This window comes from Ranitomeya variabilis, chromosome 4 (assembly GCF_051348905.1).
Source record: "Ranitomeya variabilis isolate aRanVar5 chromosome 4, aRanVar5.hap1, whole genome shotgun sequence".
Taxonomy (NCBI): Eukaryota; Metazoa; Chordata; class Amphibia; order Anura; family Dendrobatidae; genus Ranitomeya; species Ranitomeya variabilis.
In genome coordinates, this window is record NC_135235.1 from 454,693,175 (window position 1) to 454,713,741 (window position 20,567).

General features: G+C 44.2%; 1 protein-coding gene across 4 annotated transcripts in view; it reads left to right on the forward strand.

Moving 5' to 3' along the window:
- The window catches only part of LOC143765175 (phosphatidate phosphatase LPIN3-like), a 133,094-nt gene that overhangs the window by 93,757 nt on the left and 18,770 nt on the right, over positions 1-20,567 (forward strand). For 3 of the 4 annotated variants that reach the window (XM_077251589.1, XM_077251590.1, XM_077251592.1), the window contains exons 4-5: positions 5,302-5,513; positions 17,517-17,624. In XM_077251589.1, the coding sequence (XP_077107704.1) occupies positions 5,302-5,513; positions 17,517-17,624 (320 nt within the window). Of the gene's footprint in view, positions 1-61; positions 93-5,301; positions 5,514-17,516; positions 17,625-20,567 lie in introns of all 4 variants that reach the window. The other variant, XM_077251593.1, reaches the window with a different exon arrangement.

A 20,567-nucleotide genomic window follows, 5' to 3' on the forward strand; every position in this document is an offset into this window, starting at 1 on the left:
GTGACACCTATACACGGGAGATCGTCGTGGGATACTCATTAAATTTTTAATTTTGTTCCAGGTGATCGATGGCTTCTGGGTCTAGGTGTATGGTGAGTATTTACTGTATGTTGTATGCACTGTATGTGTATATGTATGTTATATATGTGTGTATGTTTTGTTTTTTTTTACACTTGAACACAGTAGCCGGATGATGGGACTACTGCTGTCCCATCATCTGACTAACTGTCACTGTAGCAGGCATAGCCGGATGGGACTACTAGTCCCATCAGACGATGCCTGACTACACACTGACACAGACACACACACAGCCCCACAAACATACAGCCCCGCACACCCACGCACACACACAGAGACATACAAAGCCACGCATACACAGACACACACAGCCCCACAAGATGCAATGGAAGTCAATGGGTGCAGAAACGCTGCAGATCTGCAAAAAAGAATTGACATGCTGCGGGAAAAAAAAGATGCAATTCCGCTTGTTTTTTTCCACAACATGTGCACACCAAATGTCAATTTTACATAGACTAATATTGCTTGTGCACTACACTGCGGATTTTATGCAATTCCGCGCCTCCAAAAATGCTGTGGATCCACATCTAAATCTGCAACGTGTGCACATAGCCTTAATGTGTCATAGTATCATAAGCTCAGCAGAAAGTAACTGACCAGAACTGTCACTCAAGGTGGGCACCCTTTCCTCCATCAACAAGGAAGTGAGGAGACTGCAGAGTTGGTTGATGCTTAATTCACAACTTGAGAATAACACTTTAGGTTCAGGACTAGAGATGAGAGAACCTTTCAAGGTTCGGTTCGGTTCAGCAAATGTCCCGATGATCCCCAAACATTTTCGGCAAAAAGTTTGATGAACATGTCCGAGCCCTAATGGGAGGCAAATCCAAACAAATTAAAGGAGTCTGTGTCATTCTTTCAATTAAAGGACTTTATTCTGCGTGTGTGCTTATTTACAATATAACTATAGGATTAGTAATGGATAGGCATCTTATAGATGCCTCTCCATTACTAACCCATGGGCTTGATGTCACCGGACAATACAAAGGTAACATAAACCCCAGAAATATGAAACCCACTTGCCACCACCACAGGGCAAGTGGGAAGAGCCGGGCAAAGCACCCAAATTGGCACATTTAATATATGCACCTTTTCTGAGGCAGCTGCAGTCTACTCTTTTTAGGCTGGGGGGGCAATATCCATGGGCCCCTACCAGGCTGAGAATGCCAGCCCCCAGCTGTCTGCTTTAGCTTGGCTGGTTGACAAAAATCGGGGGAATCCCACACCATTTTTTAAACTTATTTAAATAATTAAAAAATATGGTGTGGGGACCCCTCTATTCTTGATAACCCGCCTTGCTGCCAGCTGAGGGTTGAAGCCCGCAGCTGTTAGTTTTGCCTGGCTGGTTATCAAAAATACAGGGGAACCCCAAGTCATTTTTTTTATTATTTATTTATAGTTCAGGTGGCAGCTGATGAATACTCCCATCAGTTTCCTGCTCTCCCTGTTAAAAATTAAATACAACTCTCGCGAGCAGGGGAGATGTCTTCACTTCAGCACCTGGCGCCTGGGAACAGCGTGGACAGTATCGCTGATTCCCAGGTGCAGGTACATGTTGCACAGATGACACATGGATGTCATCAGAGTGCACATGTTCAGGATGTTTTGAAAGAGCCCTTAGGGAACGCGATCATTTACCGACTTTTGACGATTCTTAGGAAAAAAGCTCTGGAATCTGAACAAGAATCCGAATGTGCAACGTTTGTGCCGAATTTGAGATTGGTGAACGTTTTTCGAATAAGTTTGCTTATCTCTTTTCTTAGATCTGTTGATGTTTTTCATATAACAGAATTTCACATTTATTACAAATTGAATATAGCAATCAAGCAACAAATACTTTACATTTCACATTTGCTTACTATTAGACAACTAGATGTTTCCAGCCAGCTAATGCTCGGCACGCTCATTGCTATCTAATTAACGCTGCTGGTGATTAAACTAAAGCAAATAATGACAACATTCAATAGCACTAACGCAGGTGGTAAATAAACTTAAAATGAAGTTAATAACAATAGTGTGGTGATGTGTTGGGGCGGTATTATGTGTGGTGATGTGGTGGGGGGCGGGATTATGTGTGGTAATGGGGTGGGGGGTGGGATTATGTGTGGTAATGGGGTGGGGGGGCGGGATTATGTGTGGTGATGTGTTGGGGGTGGGATTATGTGTGGTGATGTGGTGGGGGGCAGGATTATGTGTGGTAATGGGGTGAGAGGGTGGGATTATGTGTGGTGATGTGTTGGGAGGTGGGATTATTTATGGTGATGTGGGGGCAGGATTATGTGTGGTCATGTGGTGGGGGCGGGGTTATGTGTGGTAATGTGGTGGGGGCGGGATTATGTGTAGTAATGTGGGGGTGGGATTATGTGTGGTGATGTGGTGGGGGGGCGGGATTATGTGTGGTAATGTGGTGAGGGGAATTATGTGTGGTGATGGGGTGGGAGGGTGGGATTATGTGTGGTGTGGGGGCGGGATTATGTGTGGTGATGTGTTGGGGGGGCGGGATTATGTGTGGTGATGTGTTGGAGGCATGGGATTATGTGTGGTGATGTGGGGGGCGGGATTATGTGTGGTGACGTGGTGGGCGGGATTATGTGTGGTGATGTGGTGGGTGGGATTATGTGTGGTGATGTGATGGGGGCGGGATTATGTGTGGTAATGTGGTGGGGGCCTGGATTATGTGTGGTGATGTGGGGGGAGGGATTATGTGTGGTGATGTGGGGGCTGGATTACGTGTGGTGATGTGGGGGGCGGGATTATCTGTGGTAATGTGGTGGGGAGGCAAGATTATGTGTGGTAATGTGGTGTGAGGGCGGGATTGTGTGTGTGTCAGGACTCTGAACATTTTTTATTACCTTTTTGTGCATTACTGCCCTTTTCCAAGATGGCGTCTTTGGTCTCATGTGCACTGTGTCTTCCTGCTATAAAACTTCACCCCAGCCTTCAGTCTGTGCTAGAGTATTCTGCCTTGCATCCAGCTCCTGACCTCTGGTGACTCCCTGGCTATATACCTGCTCCTGTGAACCTGTGGGGTTATCCTGCTACTCTGCTCTGAGTTCCTGCTGCATACACCAGTTTCAGTAATCCTCCTTCATCTGCTGCTCGTGTTTGCTTCCATCTGCATTTGCTGGACATGTAAGCTGTTTCTGCTCTGCAAGAACCTGAGACTATTACCCAAACCTCCCTGGTTGAGCTAAGATATTATTTGAACTGCCTTATAAGCATATCTATCTGTGTTGTGGACTAAGCAAGGACTTATTCGTGTCAAGTATCCTTAAGAATAATTGTGCTTCATAGACTTTCTGCGTGATTGCATTTTCCTCTGAAGTTTCCTACAGACTGCTGAGCTGCATTTGATATTTGCACCAAGTGTTGTGGACTTGAGTTTCTCTCTGCACCTGTTTGAATCACCGTGTGATAATATAGACTTTACCACTTATAAAACTGTGTCCTGTAGTTGTCTTGTTCCACGCAAAGAGTCTCCTGAGTTATCCCCTATAATTATTACAGGATACTCTAGCCTAAAAAAAAAAGGTGATAAAAAATGTTCAGAGTCCTGACAGTGTGGTAATGTGGTGGGGGGGCGGGATTATGTGTGGTAATGTGGTGGCGGGCAGGATTATCCGTGGTAATGTGGGGGGGGCAGGCTTATCTGTGGTAATGTGGTGGGGGGCAGGATTATGTGTGTTAATGTGGTGGGGGATCGGGATTATCTGTAGTAATGTGGTGGGGGCGGAATTATGTGTGATAATGTGGTGGGGGGGCAGTTTTATGTGTGATAATGAGGTGGGGGGCGGGATTATGTGTGGTAATGTGGTGGGGGGCGGGAATATCTGTGGTAATGTGGTGGGGGGCGGGATTATGTGTGGTAATGGGGTGGGGGGTGGTACTATGTGTGGTGATGTATTGGGGGTGGGATTATGTGGGGTGATGTGGTGGGGGGCAAGATTATGTGTGGTGATGTGGTGGGGAGTGGGATTATGTGTGGTGATGTGGTGGGGGGGCAGGATTATGTGTGGTAATGTGGTAGGGGCGGGATTATCTGTGGTAATGTGGTGGGGGGGCGGGATTATCTGTGGTAATGTGGTGGGGGGCGGGATTATGTGTGGTAATGTGGTGGTGAGGGATTACCTCTGGTAATGTGGTGGGGGTGGTATTATGTGTGGTAATAGGGTGGGGGGGCGGGACTATGTGTGGTGATGTGGTGGGGGGTGGGATTATGTGTGGTGATGTGGTAGGGGGTGGGATTATGTCTGGTAATGTGGTGGGGGGCAGGATTATCTGTGGTAATGTGGTGGGGGGGTGGGATTATGTGTGGTAATGTGGTGGGAGGGCAGGATTATGTGTGGTGATGTGGTGGGGGCGGGATTATGTGTGGTAATGTGGTGGGGGGGCGGGATTATCTGTGGTAATGTGGTGGGGGGTGGGATTATGTGTGGTAATGTGGTGGGAGGGCGGGATTGTGTGTGGTAATGTGGTGGGCGGGCGGTATTATGTGTGGTAATGTGGTGGGGGGCTGGATTGTGTGTGGTAATGTGGTGGGGGGTGGAATTATCTGGTAATGTGGGGGGCAGGATTATGTGTGGTAATGTGGTGGGCGGGCGGTATTATGTGTGGTAATGTGGTCGGGGGCGGGATTATGTGTGGTACTGTGGTGGGGGCGAGATTGTGTGTGGTAATGTGGTGGGGGCGGGATTATGTGTGGTGATGTGGTGGGGGCGGAGCTACTGTGCAGGGGGCGGGATTAACTGTGGTAATGTGGTGGGGGGCGGGGTTATGTGTGGTAATGTGGTGGGGGTGGGATTATGTGTGGTAATGTGGTGGGAGGGCGGGATTGTGTGTGGTAATGTGGTGGGCGGGCGGTATTATGTGTGGTAATGTGGTGGGGGGCTGGATTGTGTGTGGTAATGTGGTGGGGGGTGGAATTATCTGTGGTAATGTGGGGGGCAGGATTATGTGTGGTAATGTGGTGGGCGGGCGGTATTATGTGTGGTAATGTGGTCGGGGGCGGGATTATGTGTGGTACTGTGGTGGGGGTGAGATTGTGTGTGGTAATGTGGTGGGGGCGGGATTATGTGTGGTGATGTGGTGGGGGGCGGAGCTACTGTGCAGGGGGCGGGATTAGCGAGTAATCACGATGCCTCTTATATATATAGATAGAGCTTTATTTTATTTGAGGTGAACAGGGATAGTAAATAACTAAATTCCTTTTTGTTAATTTTAAAGGTGCCTGAACCCTCCATCATTTCTCCTCACCTACCTCCGGACACTCCCCTCCATTATGTCAGTAATGAAATACCTGAAAATTCCCCAGCTTTCCAATCTCCTTTGCCTTTCATTGATAGCCCAACTAGAAGGCGAAACTGGAGCAGGAGAGTAATAAGTAATAGAACTGAGGAAACTTCTGACAAATCTGAAAACACAATGCTTCCCATGTGGTAAGTGTTATCTTTATGGACTGTTTGATTTAGTGCGAGCCATCCTTATGTACCTGTATTCTTTGCTGCTTTACTATATTTTCTGGAGGACTCCCCTAGCACACATTCATATGCCTTAATCAGAATATGGAAAAGGCTATATTGACACGTTTCGTTTTGCTATGTTTTTTTAATGCAAATTTTAAGCTGCATTTTACAGTACCAGCAAAAGCTAGGACATTTCATAAATCTCATGCACACATTGTTATTTTTTTTTACTGAATTGGAAAACTGATGCATTTGAAAACTGCAGAACCTTGCAGCATATTTTCACCCATAGAAAGCAATGAGTAAGTGCAAAAACGCAGTTATCAGGTTTTGCTTCGTTTTCAGTACAAAAACCTAAGGAACTTGCATCATGCTTTTTTACCACTAAATTTTATCATCATGCACAAGAGACAGTAAAAAATCTGCAAAAATTCTGCAAAAACAAAGCAAAACCTGCTTTTATAAGCAGCTTCTTTACTGCCAAGAGAGAGCAGGTTTTGCTTGGAGAAAAAAAACGCAGGAAAAACGCAACGTGTGAACATAGCCTAAGGCTATGTGCACACGTTGAGTATTTTATTGCAGACATTTCTGCACCATTTCTGTATCTTTTGGCAGGAAAACGCAGCATTGTTGCGTTTTTGGTGTGTTTTTTCCTGCGTTTTTTTCGCTGCTTTCAATGAGTGAATAAGGCAGGCAATTAAAGAAGTGACACACTGCAGATTATTTCCTGCACCAAATCTGCAAGTCAAAAATACTCAACGTGTGCATGACACTTCCGGTTTCTCATTCACTTTGTTGGCATTAGGTTTTTCTTCAGGTTTTGTGACAAATCCGCACAGGAAAAAACGCGACAAAACGCACCAAATCTGCAACGTGTGCACACAGCCTTAGCGTCACCTTAAGATCTTGTTCACACACTGTTTTTGCCACTTTTTATCATGCATTTTCCAAGAGTAACAATCGCTGCACTTTTCTGCACTTTACAGTACCTGCAAAGTGAATGAGATTTCTGACACCTCATGCTGCTTATTTTTTCCTTGTGAATTTGAATAATAAAAGTATTTACCGTATTTCAAATCTTTTAATTATTTTTGCGCCGCTTTTCACCCATTAAAATGAATGGGAAAAAATTCAATTAAAATTAGCATTTTTTTATGCTGCATTTTTCATTCCAACACTGATTTTTTTGTGCAGAAAAATCTGCTGCAATTTCTTAACATGTGCACATAGCCTAATGGATTAAATAGTCTAAATCTGTTTAATCTCAGTGTGTTCATGCATGAAGTGGAAGTTAGGCTACTTTCACACTAGCATCATGCACTGCACGTCACTATGCGTCGTTTTGTAGAAAAAACGCATCCTGCAAAAGTGCTTGCAGGATGCGTTTTTTCTCCATTGACTTGCATTAGCGACGCAGTGCGACACATTGCCACACGTCGCAACCGTCGTGCGACGGTTGCGTCGTGTTGCGTCGGACCGTCGCCACCAAAAAACGTTGCTTGTAACATTTTTGTTCCGGTCTTTTCCGACCGCGCATGCGCGGCCGGAACTCCGCCCCCACCTCCCCGCACCTCACAATGGGGCAGCGGATGCGTTTGAAAACAGCATCCACTGCCCCCGTTGTGCGGCACTTGCACAGTATTCGTCGGTGCGCTGCAACGTCGCATTGCGACGTTCAGTGCACGACGCTAGTGTGAAAGTAGCCTTAAAGTGGAATTTATAGTTGTGGTCTAGTAATGTCAGTCACAACGTTTGTTCCATACTTAGGCTGGAGTCAGACTAAACGTATAAATAATCGGTCCGATTCTCACTGCCGAGAGTTGCACGAGTGTGATGCGAGTGTCATGCGAGTACAATCCGATTTTTCACACCTAGCATCTGATTTACATCCGAATGCAATGCGATTGCTATCGTAATGCGATGTTAACATGAGCCTTTACATACAGCAATTCTCTGTCATTTACACATATATATGATAGATGGCATAGAAGCCAGCAATACATGTGCCGCGTATAGTAAAATCACAGAGTGACAGGTTAGACTAGATAGAATATATATATATATATATATATATATATACACACATAGAGATGTCAGTTACACACCCAACCACTAATGATGAGTGGAGAAAAAAGTTTTGGTGTTATCATTCATATTCTCTGAAAAAAAGGCCAAGAATGCAAATATTCAAATAACTTTTGAGCGCAACTGTATATTACATAGATAGATAGAAGAAAAGCCGGCAGTTCAGCAGCGGCATAGTGTAAAATCAAAGCAGGTACCGACAGCATAGAATAGATGGATTGTATACAGTAAATACAGAGAATAGATAGATATACAGATGTCGTTGACATATACAATTAGTACAGTGGGTGTGCAGCTGTCTGTACATGTATTTAATTATTAAAATAAAATTTTTCTGAAAAAAATGATGTGGGCTCTCGCGTAATTTTCTTAACCAGCAGAGGGAAAGCCAATGGCTAGGAGACGATGTTTATAGCCTGGGAAGGGGGTAATGCCCCTGGAGCTTCCCAGGCTATTAACCCCTTCCCGACCCATGACGCCACGTAGGCGTCATGAAAACCCGTGCCAATCCGACCCATGACGCCTATGTGGCGTCATGGAATGATCGCGTCCCTGCAGATCGGGTGAAGGGGTTAACTCCTATTTTACCCGATCTGCAGGGAGAGGGGGAGTGGTGCTTCAGCCCAGGGGGGGTGGCTTCACCCCCCCGTGGCTACGATCGCTCTGATTGGCTGTTGAAAGTGAAACTGCCAATCAAAGCGATTTGTAATATTTCACCTAAAAAACAGGTGAAATATTACAATCCAGCCATGGCCGATGCTGCAATATCATCGGCCATGGCTGGAAAACCTGAAGTGACCACCCCCCACCCCACCGATCGCCCCCCCACCGCTCCGTTATGGGGTCCGGTCCCCTCCGCCCCGTGCTCCTGCCCGCTCCCCCGTCCTGCTGTCCGCTCCCCCCGTCCTCCGATCACCCCCCCTGTGCTCAGATCCACCCCCCCACCACCCCTTCATACTTACCGATCCTCCCGGTGTCCGGCCGTCTCCTCGCTGGGCGCCGCCATCTTCCAAAATGGCGGGCGCATGCTCAGTACGCCCGCCGGCCGGCAGATTCCTTACAGGTACATTTTGATCGCTGTGGTAGGTTCTACCACAGCGATCAAAATAAAAAAAATAATAAATAAACCCCCCCCTTTATCACCCCCATAGATAGGGACAATAATAAAATAAAGAAAATATATATTTTTTTTTTTCCCACTGTGGTTAGGGTTAGAACTAGGGTTAGGGTTAGAACTAGGGTTAGGGTTACGGGTAGGGTTAGGGTTATGGCATGTGCGGATTTGGCAGCGGATCCGCAGCGGATCGGCCGCGGATCCGCAGCGGATCGGCCGCGGATCCGCAGCGGATCGGCCGCGGATCCGCAGCGGATCGGCCGCGGATCCGCAGCGGATCGGCCGCGGATCCGCAGCGGATTGGCCGCTGCGAATTCGTAGCAGTTTTCCATCAGGTTTACAGTACCGTGTACACCTATGGAAAACCAAATCCGCTGTGCCCATGGTGCGGAAAATTCCGTGCAGAAACGCTGCGTTGTATTTTCCACAGCATGTCAATTCTTTGTGCGGATTCCGCAGCGTTTTACACCTGTTCCTCAATAGGAATCCGCAGGTGAAATCCGCACAAAAAAACACTGGAACACTGCTGTAAATCCGCAGGTAAAACGCAGTGCCTTTTACTTGCAGATTTTTCAAAAGTCGTGCGGAAAAATCTCACACGAATCCGCTACGTGGGCACATACCCTTAGGGTTGGAATTAGGGCTAGGGTTGGAATTAGGGTTACGGGTGTGTTGGGGTTAGGGTTGTGGTTAGGGGTGTGTTGGGGTTAGGGTTGGGATTAGGGTTATGGCTACAGTTGGGATTAGGATTAGGGGTGTGTTGGGGTTAGTGTTGAAGTTAGAAATGAGGGGTTTCCACTGTTAGGGCACATCAGGGGTCTCCAAACGCAACATGGCGCCACCATTGATTCCAGCCAATCTTGCATTCAAAAAGTCAAATGGTGCTCCCTCCCTTCCAAGCCCCGACGTGTGCCCAAACAGTGGTTTACCCCCACATTTGGGGTACCAGCGTACTCAGGACAAACTGGGCAACAACTGTTGGGGTCCAATTTCTCCTGTTACCCTTGCAAAAATAAAAAATTACTTGCTAAGACATAATTTTTGAGGAAAGAAGAATTATTTTTTATTTTCACGGCTCTGCGTTGTAAACTTCTGTGAAGCACTTGGAGGTTGAACGTCCTCATCACACATCTAGATAAGTTCCTTGGGGGGTCTAGTTTCCAAAATGGGGTCACTTGTGGGGTGTTTCTACTGTTTAGGCACATCAGGGGCTCTGCAAATGCAACGTGACGCCCGCAGACCATTCCATCAAAGTCTGCATTTCAAATGTCACTACTTCCCTTCCGAGCCCTGACGTGTGCCCAAACAGTGGTTTACCCCCACATATGGGGTATCACTGTACTCACAACAAACTGGGCAACAAACATTGGGGCCCAATTTCTCCTGTTACCCTTGTGAAAATAAAAAATTGCTTGCTAAAACATCTTTTTTGAGGAAAGAAAAATGATTTTTTATTTTCACGGCTCTGCGTTGTAAACTTCTGTGAAGCACTTGGGGGTTGAATGTGCTCATCACACATCTAGATAAGTTCCTTGGGGGGTCTAGTTTCCAAAATGGGGTCACTTGTGGGGTGTTTCTACTGTTTAGGCACATCAGGGGCTCTGCAAATGCAACGTGACGCCCGCAGACCATTCCATCAAAGTCTGCATTTCAAATGTCACTACTTCCCTTCCGAGCCCTGACGTGTGCCCAAACAGTGGTTTACCCCCACATATGGGGTATCACTGTACTCACAACAAACTGGGCAACAAACATTGGGGCCCAATTTCTCCTGTTACCCTTGTGAAAATAAAAAATTGCTTGCTAAAACATCTTTTTTGAGGAAAGAAAAATGATTTTTTATTTTCACGGCTCTGCGTTGTAAACTTCTGTGAAGCACTTGGGGGTTGAATGTGCTCATCACACATCTAGATAAGTTCCTTGGGGGGTCTAGTTTCCAAAATGGGGTCACTTGTGGGGTGTTTCTACTGTTTAGGCACATCAGGGGCTCTGCAAATGCAACGTGACGCCCGCAGACCATTCCATCAAAGTCTGCATTTCAAATGTCACTACTTCCCTTCCGAGCCCTGACGTGTGCCCAAACAGTGGTTTACCCCCACATATGGGGTATCACTGTACTCACAACAAACTGGGCAACAAACATTGGGGCCCAATTTCTCCTGTTACCCTTGTGAAAATAAAAAATTGCTTGCTAAAACATCTTTTTTGAGGAAAGAAAAATGATTTTTTATTTTCACGGCTCTGCGTTGTAAACTTCTGTGAAGCACTTGGGGGTTGAATGTGCTCATCACACATCTAGATAAGTTCCTTGGGGGGTCTAGTTTCCAAAATGGGGTCACTTGTGGGGTGTTTCTACTGTTTAGGCACATCAGGGGCTCTGCAAATGCAACGTGACGCCCGCAGAGCATTCCATCAAAGTCTGCATTCCAAAACGTCACTACTTCCCTTCCGAGCCCCGGCATGTGCCCAAACAGTGGTTTACCCCCACATATGGGGTATCACCGTACTCAGGAGAAACTGGACAACAACTTTTGGGGTCCAATTTCTCCTGTTACCCTTGCAAAAGTAAAAAAATTCTGGGCTAAAAAAATATTTTTGAGGAAAGGAAACACATTTATTATTTTCACGGCTCTGCGTTATAAACTTCTGCGAAGCACTTGGGGGTTCAAAGTGCTCACCACACATCTAGATTAGTTCCTTGGGAGGTCTAGTTTCCAAAATGGGGTCACTTGTTAGGGAGCTCCAATGTTTAGGCACACAGGGGCTCTCCAAACGTGACATGGTGTCCGCTAATGATTGGAGCTAATTTTCCATTCAAAAAGCCAAATGGCGTGCCTTCCCTTCCGAGCCCTGCCGTGTGCCCAAACAGTGGTTTACCCCCACATATGGGGTATCATCGTACTCAGGACAAACTGGACAACAACATTTGGGGTCCAATTTCTCCCATTACCCTTGGAAAATTAAAAAATCCTGGGCTAAAACTCATTTTTGAGGAAAGAAAAATTTTTATTTTATTTTCACGGCTCTGCGTTATAAACTTCTGTGAAGCACCTGGGGGTTATAAGTGCTCACTATGCATCTAGATAAGTTCCTTGGGGGGTCTAGTTTCCAAAATGGGGTCACGTGTAGGGGAGCTCCAATGTTTAGGCACACAGGGGCTCTCCAAACGCGACATGGTGTTCGCTAACGATTGGAGCTAATTTTCCATTCAAAAAGTCAAATGGCACGCCTCCCCTTCCGAGCCTTGCCGTGCACCCAAACAGTGGTTTACCCCCACATATGAGGTATCAACATACTCAGCAGAAATTGCCCAACAAATTTTAGGATCCATTTTATCCTGTTGCCCATGTGAAAATGAAAAAATTGAGGCTAAAAGAAATTTTGTGTGAAAAAAAAGTACTTTTTAATTTTTACGGATCAATTTGTGAAGCACCTGAGAGTTTAAAGTGCTCACTATGCTTCTAGATAAGTTCCTTGGGGGGTCTACTTTCCAAAATGGGGTCACTTGTGGGGGAGCTCCAATGTTTAGGCACACGGGGGCTCTCCAAACGTGACATGGTCTCTGCTAGCGATGGAGATCATTTTTCATTCAAAAAGTCAAATGGCGCTCCTTCCCTTCCGAGCCTTACCATGTGCCCAAACAGTGGTTTACCCCCACATGTGAGGTATCAGTGTACTCAGGAGAAATTGTCCAACAAATTTTAGGATCCATTTTATCCTGTTGCCCATGTGAAAATGAAAAAATTGAGGCTAAAATAATTTTTTTGTGAAAAAAAAGTACTGTTTAATTTTTACGGATCAATTTGTGAAGCACCTGGGGGTTTAAAGTGCTCACTATGCTTCTAGATAAGTTCCTTGGGGGGTCTAGTTTCCAAAATGGGGTCACTTGTGGGGGAGCTCCAATGTTTAGGCACACGGGGGCTCTCCAAACGCGACATGGTGTCCGCTAAAGATTGGAGCCAATTTTTCATTCAAAAAGTCAAATGGCGCTCCTTTCCTTCCAAGCCCTGCCGTATGCCCAAACAGTGGTTTACACCCACATATGAGGTATCAGCCTACTCAGGACAAATTGGACAACAACATTCGTGGTCCAGTTTCTCCTTTTACCCTTGGGAAAATAAAAAAATTGTTGCGAAAAGATCATTTTTGTGACTAAAAAGTTAAATGTTCATTTTTTCCTTCCATGTTGCTTCTGCTGCTGTGAAACACCTGAAGGGTTAATAAACTTCTTGAATGTGGTTTTGAGCACATTGAGGGGTGCAGTTTTTAGAATGGTGTCACTTTGGGGTATTTTCAGCCATATAGAACCCTCAAACTGACTTCAAATGTGAGGTGGTCCCTAAAAAAAATGGTTTTGTAAATTTTGTTGTAAAAATGAGAAATCACTGGTCAAATTTTAACCCTTATAACTTCCTAGCAAAAAAAAAATTTGTTTCCAAAATTGTGCTGATGTAAAGTAGACATGTGGGAAATGTTATTTATTAACTATTTTGTGTCACATAACTCTCTGGTTTAACAGAATAAAAATTCAAAATGTGAAAATTGCGAAATTTTCAAACTTTTCGCCAAATTTCCGTTTTTTTCACAAATAAACTCAGAAATTATCGACCTAAATTTACCACTAACATGAAGCCCAATATGTCACGAAAAAACATTCTCAGAATCGCTAGGATCCGTTGAAGCGTTCCTGAGTTATTACCTCATAAAGGGACACTGGTCAGAATTGCAAAAAACGGCAAGGTCATTAAGGCCAAAATAGGCTGGATCATGAAGGGGTTAATATCAGCTCACAACTGTATACGTAGCCTTTACTGGCTATTAAAATGGGGTAGCCTAAAAAAAATGACGTAGAGTACCCTTATAACTAATGGCTATGAAGAGAGCTGCGGGCTGATATCAATAGCCTAGGAAGGGCCATGGATACTGCCCCCCAGGCTAAAAACATCAGCTCTCAGCAGCCCAAGAAAAGGCACATCTCTATGATATGCCAATTCTGGCACTTAGCCTTGCTCTTCCCACTTTACCCAGATAAAAGTAATTTCATTGAAAGAATGACACAGATTCCTTTAATAAATCTTAATTAAACCATACTTATGACCTCGCACATTCCACCAACGCCATTGTCTTCTGCAAAAGAGTTAAAAAAACAAACAACAATATTCCTCACCTTTCCACAGAGAACATGATAATCCATTTGTACCACAACAGGTCTAGCTCTTCTACATCTAGATAGCAGACTGCATGGTTGCATGATGCGACCATAGAACCTGCCATCCAGCAGACACACTTAGCTCTGTGTGCCCAGCGTCTCCCTGTGAACTCCTATTACCCATCTGACGGCACCACGACCGTGAGAAAGTTTTACTGCTTGCGGTGCCTTCAGACAGGTCCTGGGAGTTCACAGCCAATGAACTCACTTCACCTATCTGACGTCAGAGGAGCGCCGTGGGAAGTGAGTGCTGTGTGATTTTTTTTTTTTTTATTCTCACACCCATAGGCTTGCATTGACGTGTCTCGGTAACAATCGCAGCCTGCTGCGATTTTACACACACGTTGAATGTGCCTGAGGAAAAAAAAAACGCTGATATGAGCAGCCCCATATATTAACTCTGAAGGGTTAACAAACTTTATGAATGCAGTTTTGCAATTTTTAAAATGGGGTCTTGTTTTGGAGTTTTCTGACATATAAGTACCCAAATGTCACTTTATATGTTAAGTGGTTGGTCTTAAATGGCGTGACTTAAAACTTGTTGTCCCCAATGCAAAATCTCCAACGGAGCCCTCAGTTATCGCAGATCTTTAATAGTGAGGTTATTTTTATATCGGCCAAACGACCTTTTGGGCCTCTTCGGCTTTAAACCCTGACCAAGCCAATTTTGACCTTAATGACCAAGCCAATTTTGACCTTAATGACCAAGCCAATTTTTACAATTCTGACCATTGTCATTTTATGAGTTTATAGCTCTGAAACGCTTCAATGGATTCCACTGATTCTGAGAATGTTTTTTCATGACATATTGTATTTCATGTGGTAAAATTTATTTGATATGACTTGCATTTATTTATTTAAAAAAATGGAAATTTTACAAAACTTTGAAAATTTTACAATTTTCAAACTTTTAATTTTTGTGCCCTTAAATCAGAAAGTCGCATCACACAAAATAGTTAATGAATACCATTTCCCTCATGTCAACTTTACATCAGCACAATTTTGGAAACATAATTTTTTTTGGTAGGACATTAAAAGGGTTAAAAGTTGACCATTGATTTCTCATTTTTTCAACAAAATTTACAAAACCATTTTTTAGGGACCACTTTTAAGGACACATTTGAAGTGAGTTTGGAGGGTTAATATGAAAATACCCAAAAGTGACACCATTCTAAAAACTGCACCCCTCAAGGTACTCAAAACCACATCCAAGAAGTTTATTAACCCTTTAGGTGCTTCATGAGAGCTAAAGCAATGTGGAAGTAAAAAATGAACATTTAACTTTTTTCACAAAAAATGTACTTTAGACCCCAACTTTTTTATTTTCACAAGGCTATCAGAAGAAATAGACCACAAAATTTGTTGTGCAATTTCGCCTAAGTACGCTAGTACCCCGTAGGTGGGGGAAAGCCACTGTTTGGGCGCACGGCAGGGTTTAGCAGGGAGGGAGCACCATTTGACTTTTTTAATGCAAAATTGGCTTGGAATCAATGGTGGGTGCCATGTCGCATTTGGAGACCCCCTGATGCACCTAAACAATGGAAACCCGCCAATTCTAACTCCAATCCTAACACAGCCCTAACCCCAACCCTAACTACAACCATAGCCCCAACACAACCCTAACCCCAACACCACAGCCTTAACCCCAACACAATCTTAACCCCAACACAACCCTAGCCCTAACCCTAACTATAGCCCCAACCCTAACTGCACAGAATGGGAAAAAATACATTTTTTTTAATTGTATTATTTTTACCTAATTAAGGAGGTGACAAATGGGTTGGGGTTCGATTTACTATTTTTTTTTAATTATTTTGATCATTGTGATAGGGTCTATCACAGTGATCAAAAAGAACCAATAGGAAAAATCTCCTATTGTTGCCGGGTACCGGCCAGCAGATCTCGGCGGGCGCACTGCGCATGTGCCTGCCATTTTCTTCCAGGAAGATGACGTGGAGGTGCGGGGGACCAAGCTGGAGGGTCCCGCGGATGGCAGAGGTACCGGGGGTCCTCTGGTATGCTAGATCATATCAGAGGAGAGAGAAATAAACTGAACTTTTTTTTTTTTTGCGATCCCCGCTCACAAGACTGGGGACAGTAAAAACCGACCCGAATCATGTTCTCTGGGGTCTCAGCTACCCTCGGTAGCCGAGACTCCGGAGATTTTCCGACACTGGGGGGCACTTAACACTTATTTCTCAACACCATTAAAAAGCGGCGCTGATAAATAAGTACCCTTAACTGCTGCTGTTAAAAGGCGTAAAGGCGTATCGGTGGTCATTAAGGGGTTATAGACATTTACGATTGCAACCTATGCACCTATTATAGTTACTATTACTCATGAAAGAGACATGTACTGCACATCCAAATATCACACATTGATATGTTACGGCTACGAAGAAATTTACAAAACTGGACATGAGGTTCTTAGTTTAACATACTGATGAGAACTTCTCAGTGGGTCCCTGACCTAAATAATTGCAGCGCCATGTACAGACCACTGCCGAAGCAACAGCGTACCACCAGAGGGAGCGACCTAGTGCCCTCACAGCAACCATGGTGCAAGGCAAAGCCCCCATGGCTACAGACCACACCGCTCCACAGGCACAGCAGCAATGGCCGCCACACAACACCAAGTGAAAGGAGCTAAAAAATCTCATCTTCCACATGTTATCAGCCTGTGCGTTGAGAGTAATACATATATGGAACCCCTTTTGTAGTCTCCTGATAATTTAAAATCACCTTGGTCAAATGAGAGGAGTGCTGGTCCAAGTGAAACAAAAAAATAGAGGACAGTATGCAGAATGTTATAACTGGAGAAAAAGACATGGACCTCATATCCAAAAATCACACATTGATCTATTGCGCCTAAGCAAGACTTTACAAAACTGAACATGAGCTTCTTAGTTTAACATTCTGACCTGTTATAGTTACTCCCTTGGTGATCTCTAAAAGATAGGTTTTATAAGTTTTAATGAAAAAGTGCTGCTAAACTCTGAAGTTGTTTAACATCCTAATAAAAAAGCATGACTTTTCAAAAATTGTGCTGACGTAAAGTAAACATGTGGTAAATGTTATTTATTAACTATTTTGTGTGGTACATGAGTATCTGATTTAAAGGCTGAAAAAATTCAGAGTTCGAAAATTGCAAATTTTTCAAAATTATCCTTCAATTTAAAATATTTTCATAAATAAATGCAAATATATTGCCCCATATTCAACTTTAACCAAAGGGACAGTGTGTTTGATTAGAACAGTCTCACAATTACTGGGATATGTGGATGCAATCCAGTGTTATTACAACATAAAGTCACAGGTCAGATTTAAAAAAAAAAAAAATTGGCCTGCTCAGGAAGATAAACAGGCTTCAGAAGGAAAGGGTTAATTGTTCAGCCACGTCCACTCCTAGTATAATGACTTATGTTCTCGATCATACAAAAAAGATTTAATTTTATTATATTCAATTGCTTAATATTTGAACAGTTGTTTTTTGTTCTTGAAATTGTTCATATACCGTATCATTAGCATACTGATTGTCTTCTGTCACGTGTCTCATCATTATACCTAGTGACTCCATATACTTCTCATTCTCTGAGATCCCAGATGACATTTCTTCATCACAGTCAAAGGATCACTTCACCACTGCTGAAGAGGATGTCTTGCAGCTGTCTACAAGGTGACATATAGAGACTGTAGAGTTATTGGCTTTATCAAAATAAAAGCAACACTCCAGTGTTTTTTGTTTTTTTTTATTGCTGGGTTGGTGCTTCTAAACTAAGGCCTGCCCCACTCTCATACTTACCCCCAGCCATCTTCACCTTCTTTCGCCGCCTCTCCCTTCGGTCTCCAGCAGTTTGTGACCTGCCGTATTGCTCCAGTGTTAGTTCTGGCTCTCATAGACTTGTATTGAGAGCTTGTGAGATGACTTCTGACTTCAGAAGTTGCGGTCGCAAGGTGACACCACGGGATCGGAGTGGTGCCGATAAAAGGTGGAAACCTTAGATTAGAACCGGTCAAATCCTTTAAAGCACCTCACCAGCGTTTTATCTTTCAACGCTGGACTGGTGCTTTAAAGGATTTGACCAGTAAAAACAAATTATCACCTCTCCATAGACGAGACCACTTGCCCAACTGCTGCATCATCCATCCCTTATGGGGCTGCCAAGCGTCGTGCTCAGCTTTTTCAGGCAGCCCCATAGAGAATGAATGGAGCTGCAGTTGGGAATCCACGTTGTTATGAGAATAAAAGTGCCCCGTTGGTAATAAAAATTCCTCGCTCTGTTGATCGTGGTGAGTCCCAGCGGTAGGACCCACACCGATCAGTAAATTATCACATACCCTAAGGATAACTTGTTTTCGGTGGACAGCCCCATTAAGGATGATATAGACAATGAGATAACTGACAACAATTCTGCTGACTAGTCTGAACAAAGGCACACTGTACTGGCAAAATAAATATGTTTGTGTTGAAAGGAACTAGAGATAAGCAGCTACTTGTGGCACTGCCTATCCTGCAGTACAAGATGGATTAAGCAGATTAAGGCTCTGTGCACACATTGCTTTTTTTTTCGCAGTTTTTTCGTGGTTTTTCGCTATAAAAACGCTATAAAACCGCGAAAAAACCACTCACATTAAGCATTCTATTTAATAGAATGCAATCCGCATTTTTTGTGCACATGCTGTGTTGTTTTCCTGAGCAGAAACGCTTTCCAGAAAAAAACGCAGCATGTTCATTAAATTTGCAGAATCGCGGGGATTGCGCACACCTAGGAATGCATTGATCTGCTTACTTCCCACATGGGGCTATGCCCACCATGCGGGAAGTAAGCAGATCATGTGCAGTTGGTACCCAGGGTGGAGGGGAGGAGACTCTCCTCCACGGACTGGGCACCATATAATTGGTAAAAAAAAAAGAATTAAAATAAAAAATTGTGATATACTCACCTTCTGATGGCCCCCGATGTCTTCCTGCCTCTCAGCGGTGCACGCGGTCGCTTCCGTTCCCAGGGATGCTGTGTGTGAAGGACCTGCGATGACGTCGAGATCACGTGACCGTGATGTCATCGCAGGTCCTGAACACAAAGCATCTATAGGAACGGAAGCCGCCGCGTGCATCGCTGAGGAGATCGGGGGCCATCAGAAGGTGAGTAGAGTATAACCATTTTTTTTATTTTTTTAATTATTTTTAACATTATATCTTTTTACTATTGATGCTGCATAGGCAGCCTCAATAGTAAAAAGTTGGTCACACTTGTCAAACACTATGTTTGACAAGTGTGACCAACCTGTCAATCAGTTTTCCAAGCGATGCTACAGATCGCTTGGAAAACGCTAGCATTCTGAAAGCTAATTATGCTTGCAAATCGCTAGGAATATGCATGCCAATTCTGCATGCGATATACCCACGGCAGGAGTTGCAGAATTGCTGCGGAAATTTCAGCGGCAATTCTGCAAAATGTGCACTTAGCCTAAAATCCAGCCTGTTGGATTTTCATCTTCCCTGATTAGAGTATCTGGGTATCACAGTGCAACAAACATCACCATAAGATACACATAAAAATCTGATGTCTTTGGTAAGCTAAACATACATTACAGAACAAATAGAGATAAGATCGATAAAGGAATCAACAGCAAAACCACTGGAAATACTGAAGCTTTGGTTCTTCTTTAGAAATCCATAAAAGGGTATACAAAATGTCACCACGATTCGTTATAGACTTACACATTTTCTTAGTCTGGGTTTTGTGTATGCGAGAAACGCGTACGTCTGTCACCAATGTTGATTACATTTGTTATACCCTTTTAATGGATTTCTAATAAAGCTTTTGTGTTTTCAGTGGTTGTGCCATCAATTCCTTCTTCTTCAATTGTTCATGGTGCTGGTCTGCAATGCAATAGGCACCCACAGTTATAGGGGAGTGTTTTTACATGGACTGTTTTTGGTAACATGTCAGCTTTCTCAATACTTCTGTTTTCTCAAGAGATAAAATAGACTTTTCTCTGGGTTTTGGGCCCATTTACACTGACCCATGATAGAGAAATGAGCTTTCATTGGAATGCTCGTTCCTGACTATCGGCCAGCCTAAAAAGGCCGGCAAACCCTCATCAACGCATTGTTCATTGGGGGGGGCAATAATTTTTTAGCTGACTTAGGCTACGTTCACATTTGCATTGTGCGCCGCAGCGTCGGCGCCGCAACGCACAACGCAAACAAAAACGCAGCAAAACGCATGCACAACGCTGCGTTTTGCGCCGCATGCGTCCTTTTTTTAATTGATTTTGGACCCAGCAAAAATGCAACTTGCTGCGTCCTCTGCGCCCGGACGCGTGCGCCGCAGTGACGCATGCGGCGCAAAACGCAAGTGCAACGCATGTCCATGCGCCCCCATGTAAATATAGGGGCGCATGACGCATGCGGCGACTCTGCGGCGCCCGACGCTGCGGCGCAGACCGCAAATGTGAACGTAGACTTAGAAACTATCTTTATCAACAGCACATTGTCCTGTGTAAACAGTTGATGTGCTGAAATAACATGATATTCTGTACACACAGAGTGATCATAATCATACTACCAGATGCGTAGAAGTGTTGTAGGCCAGTCTAAACAGGCAGTTAAATT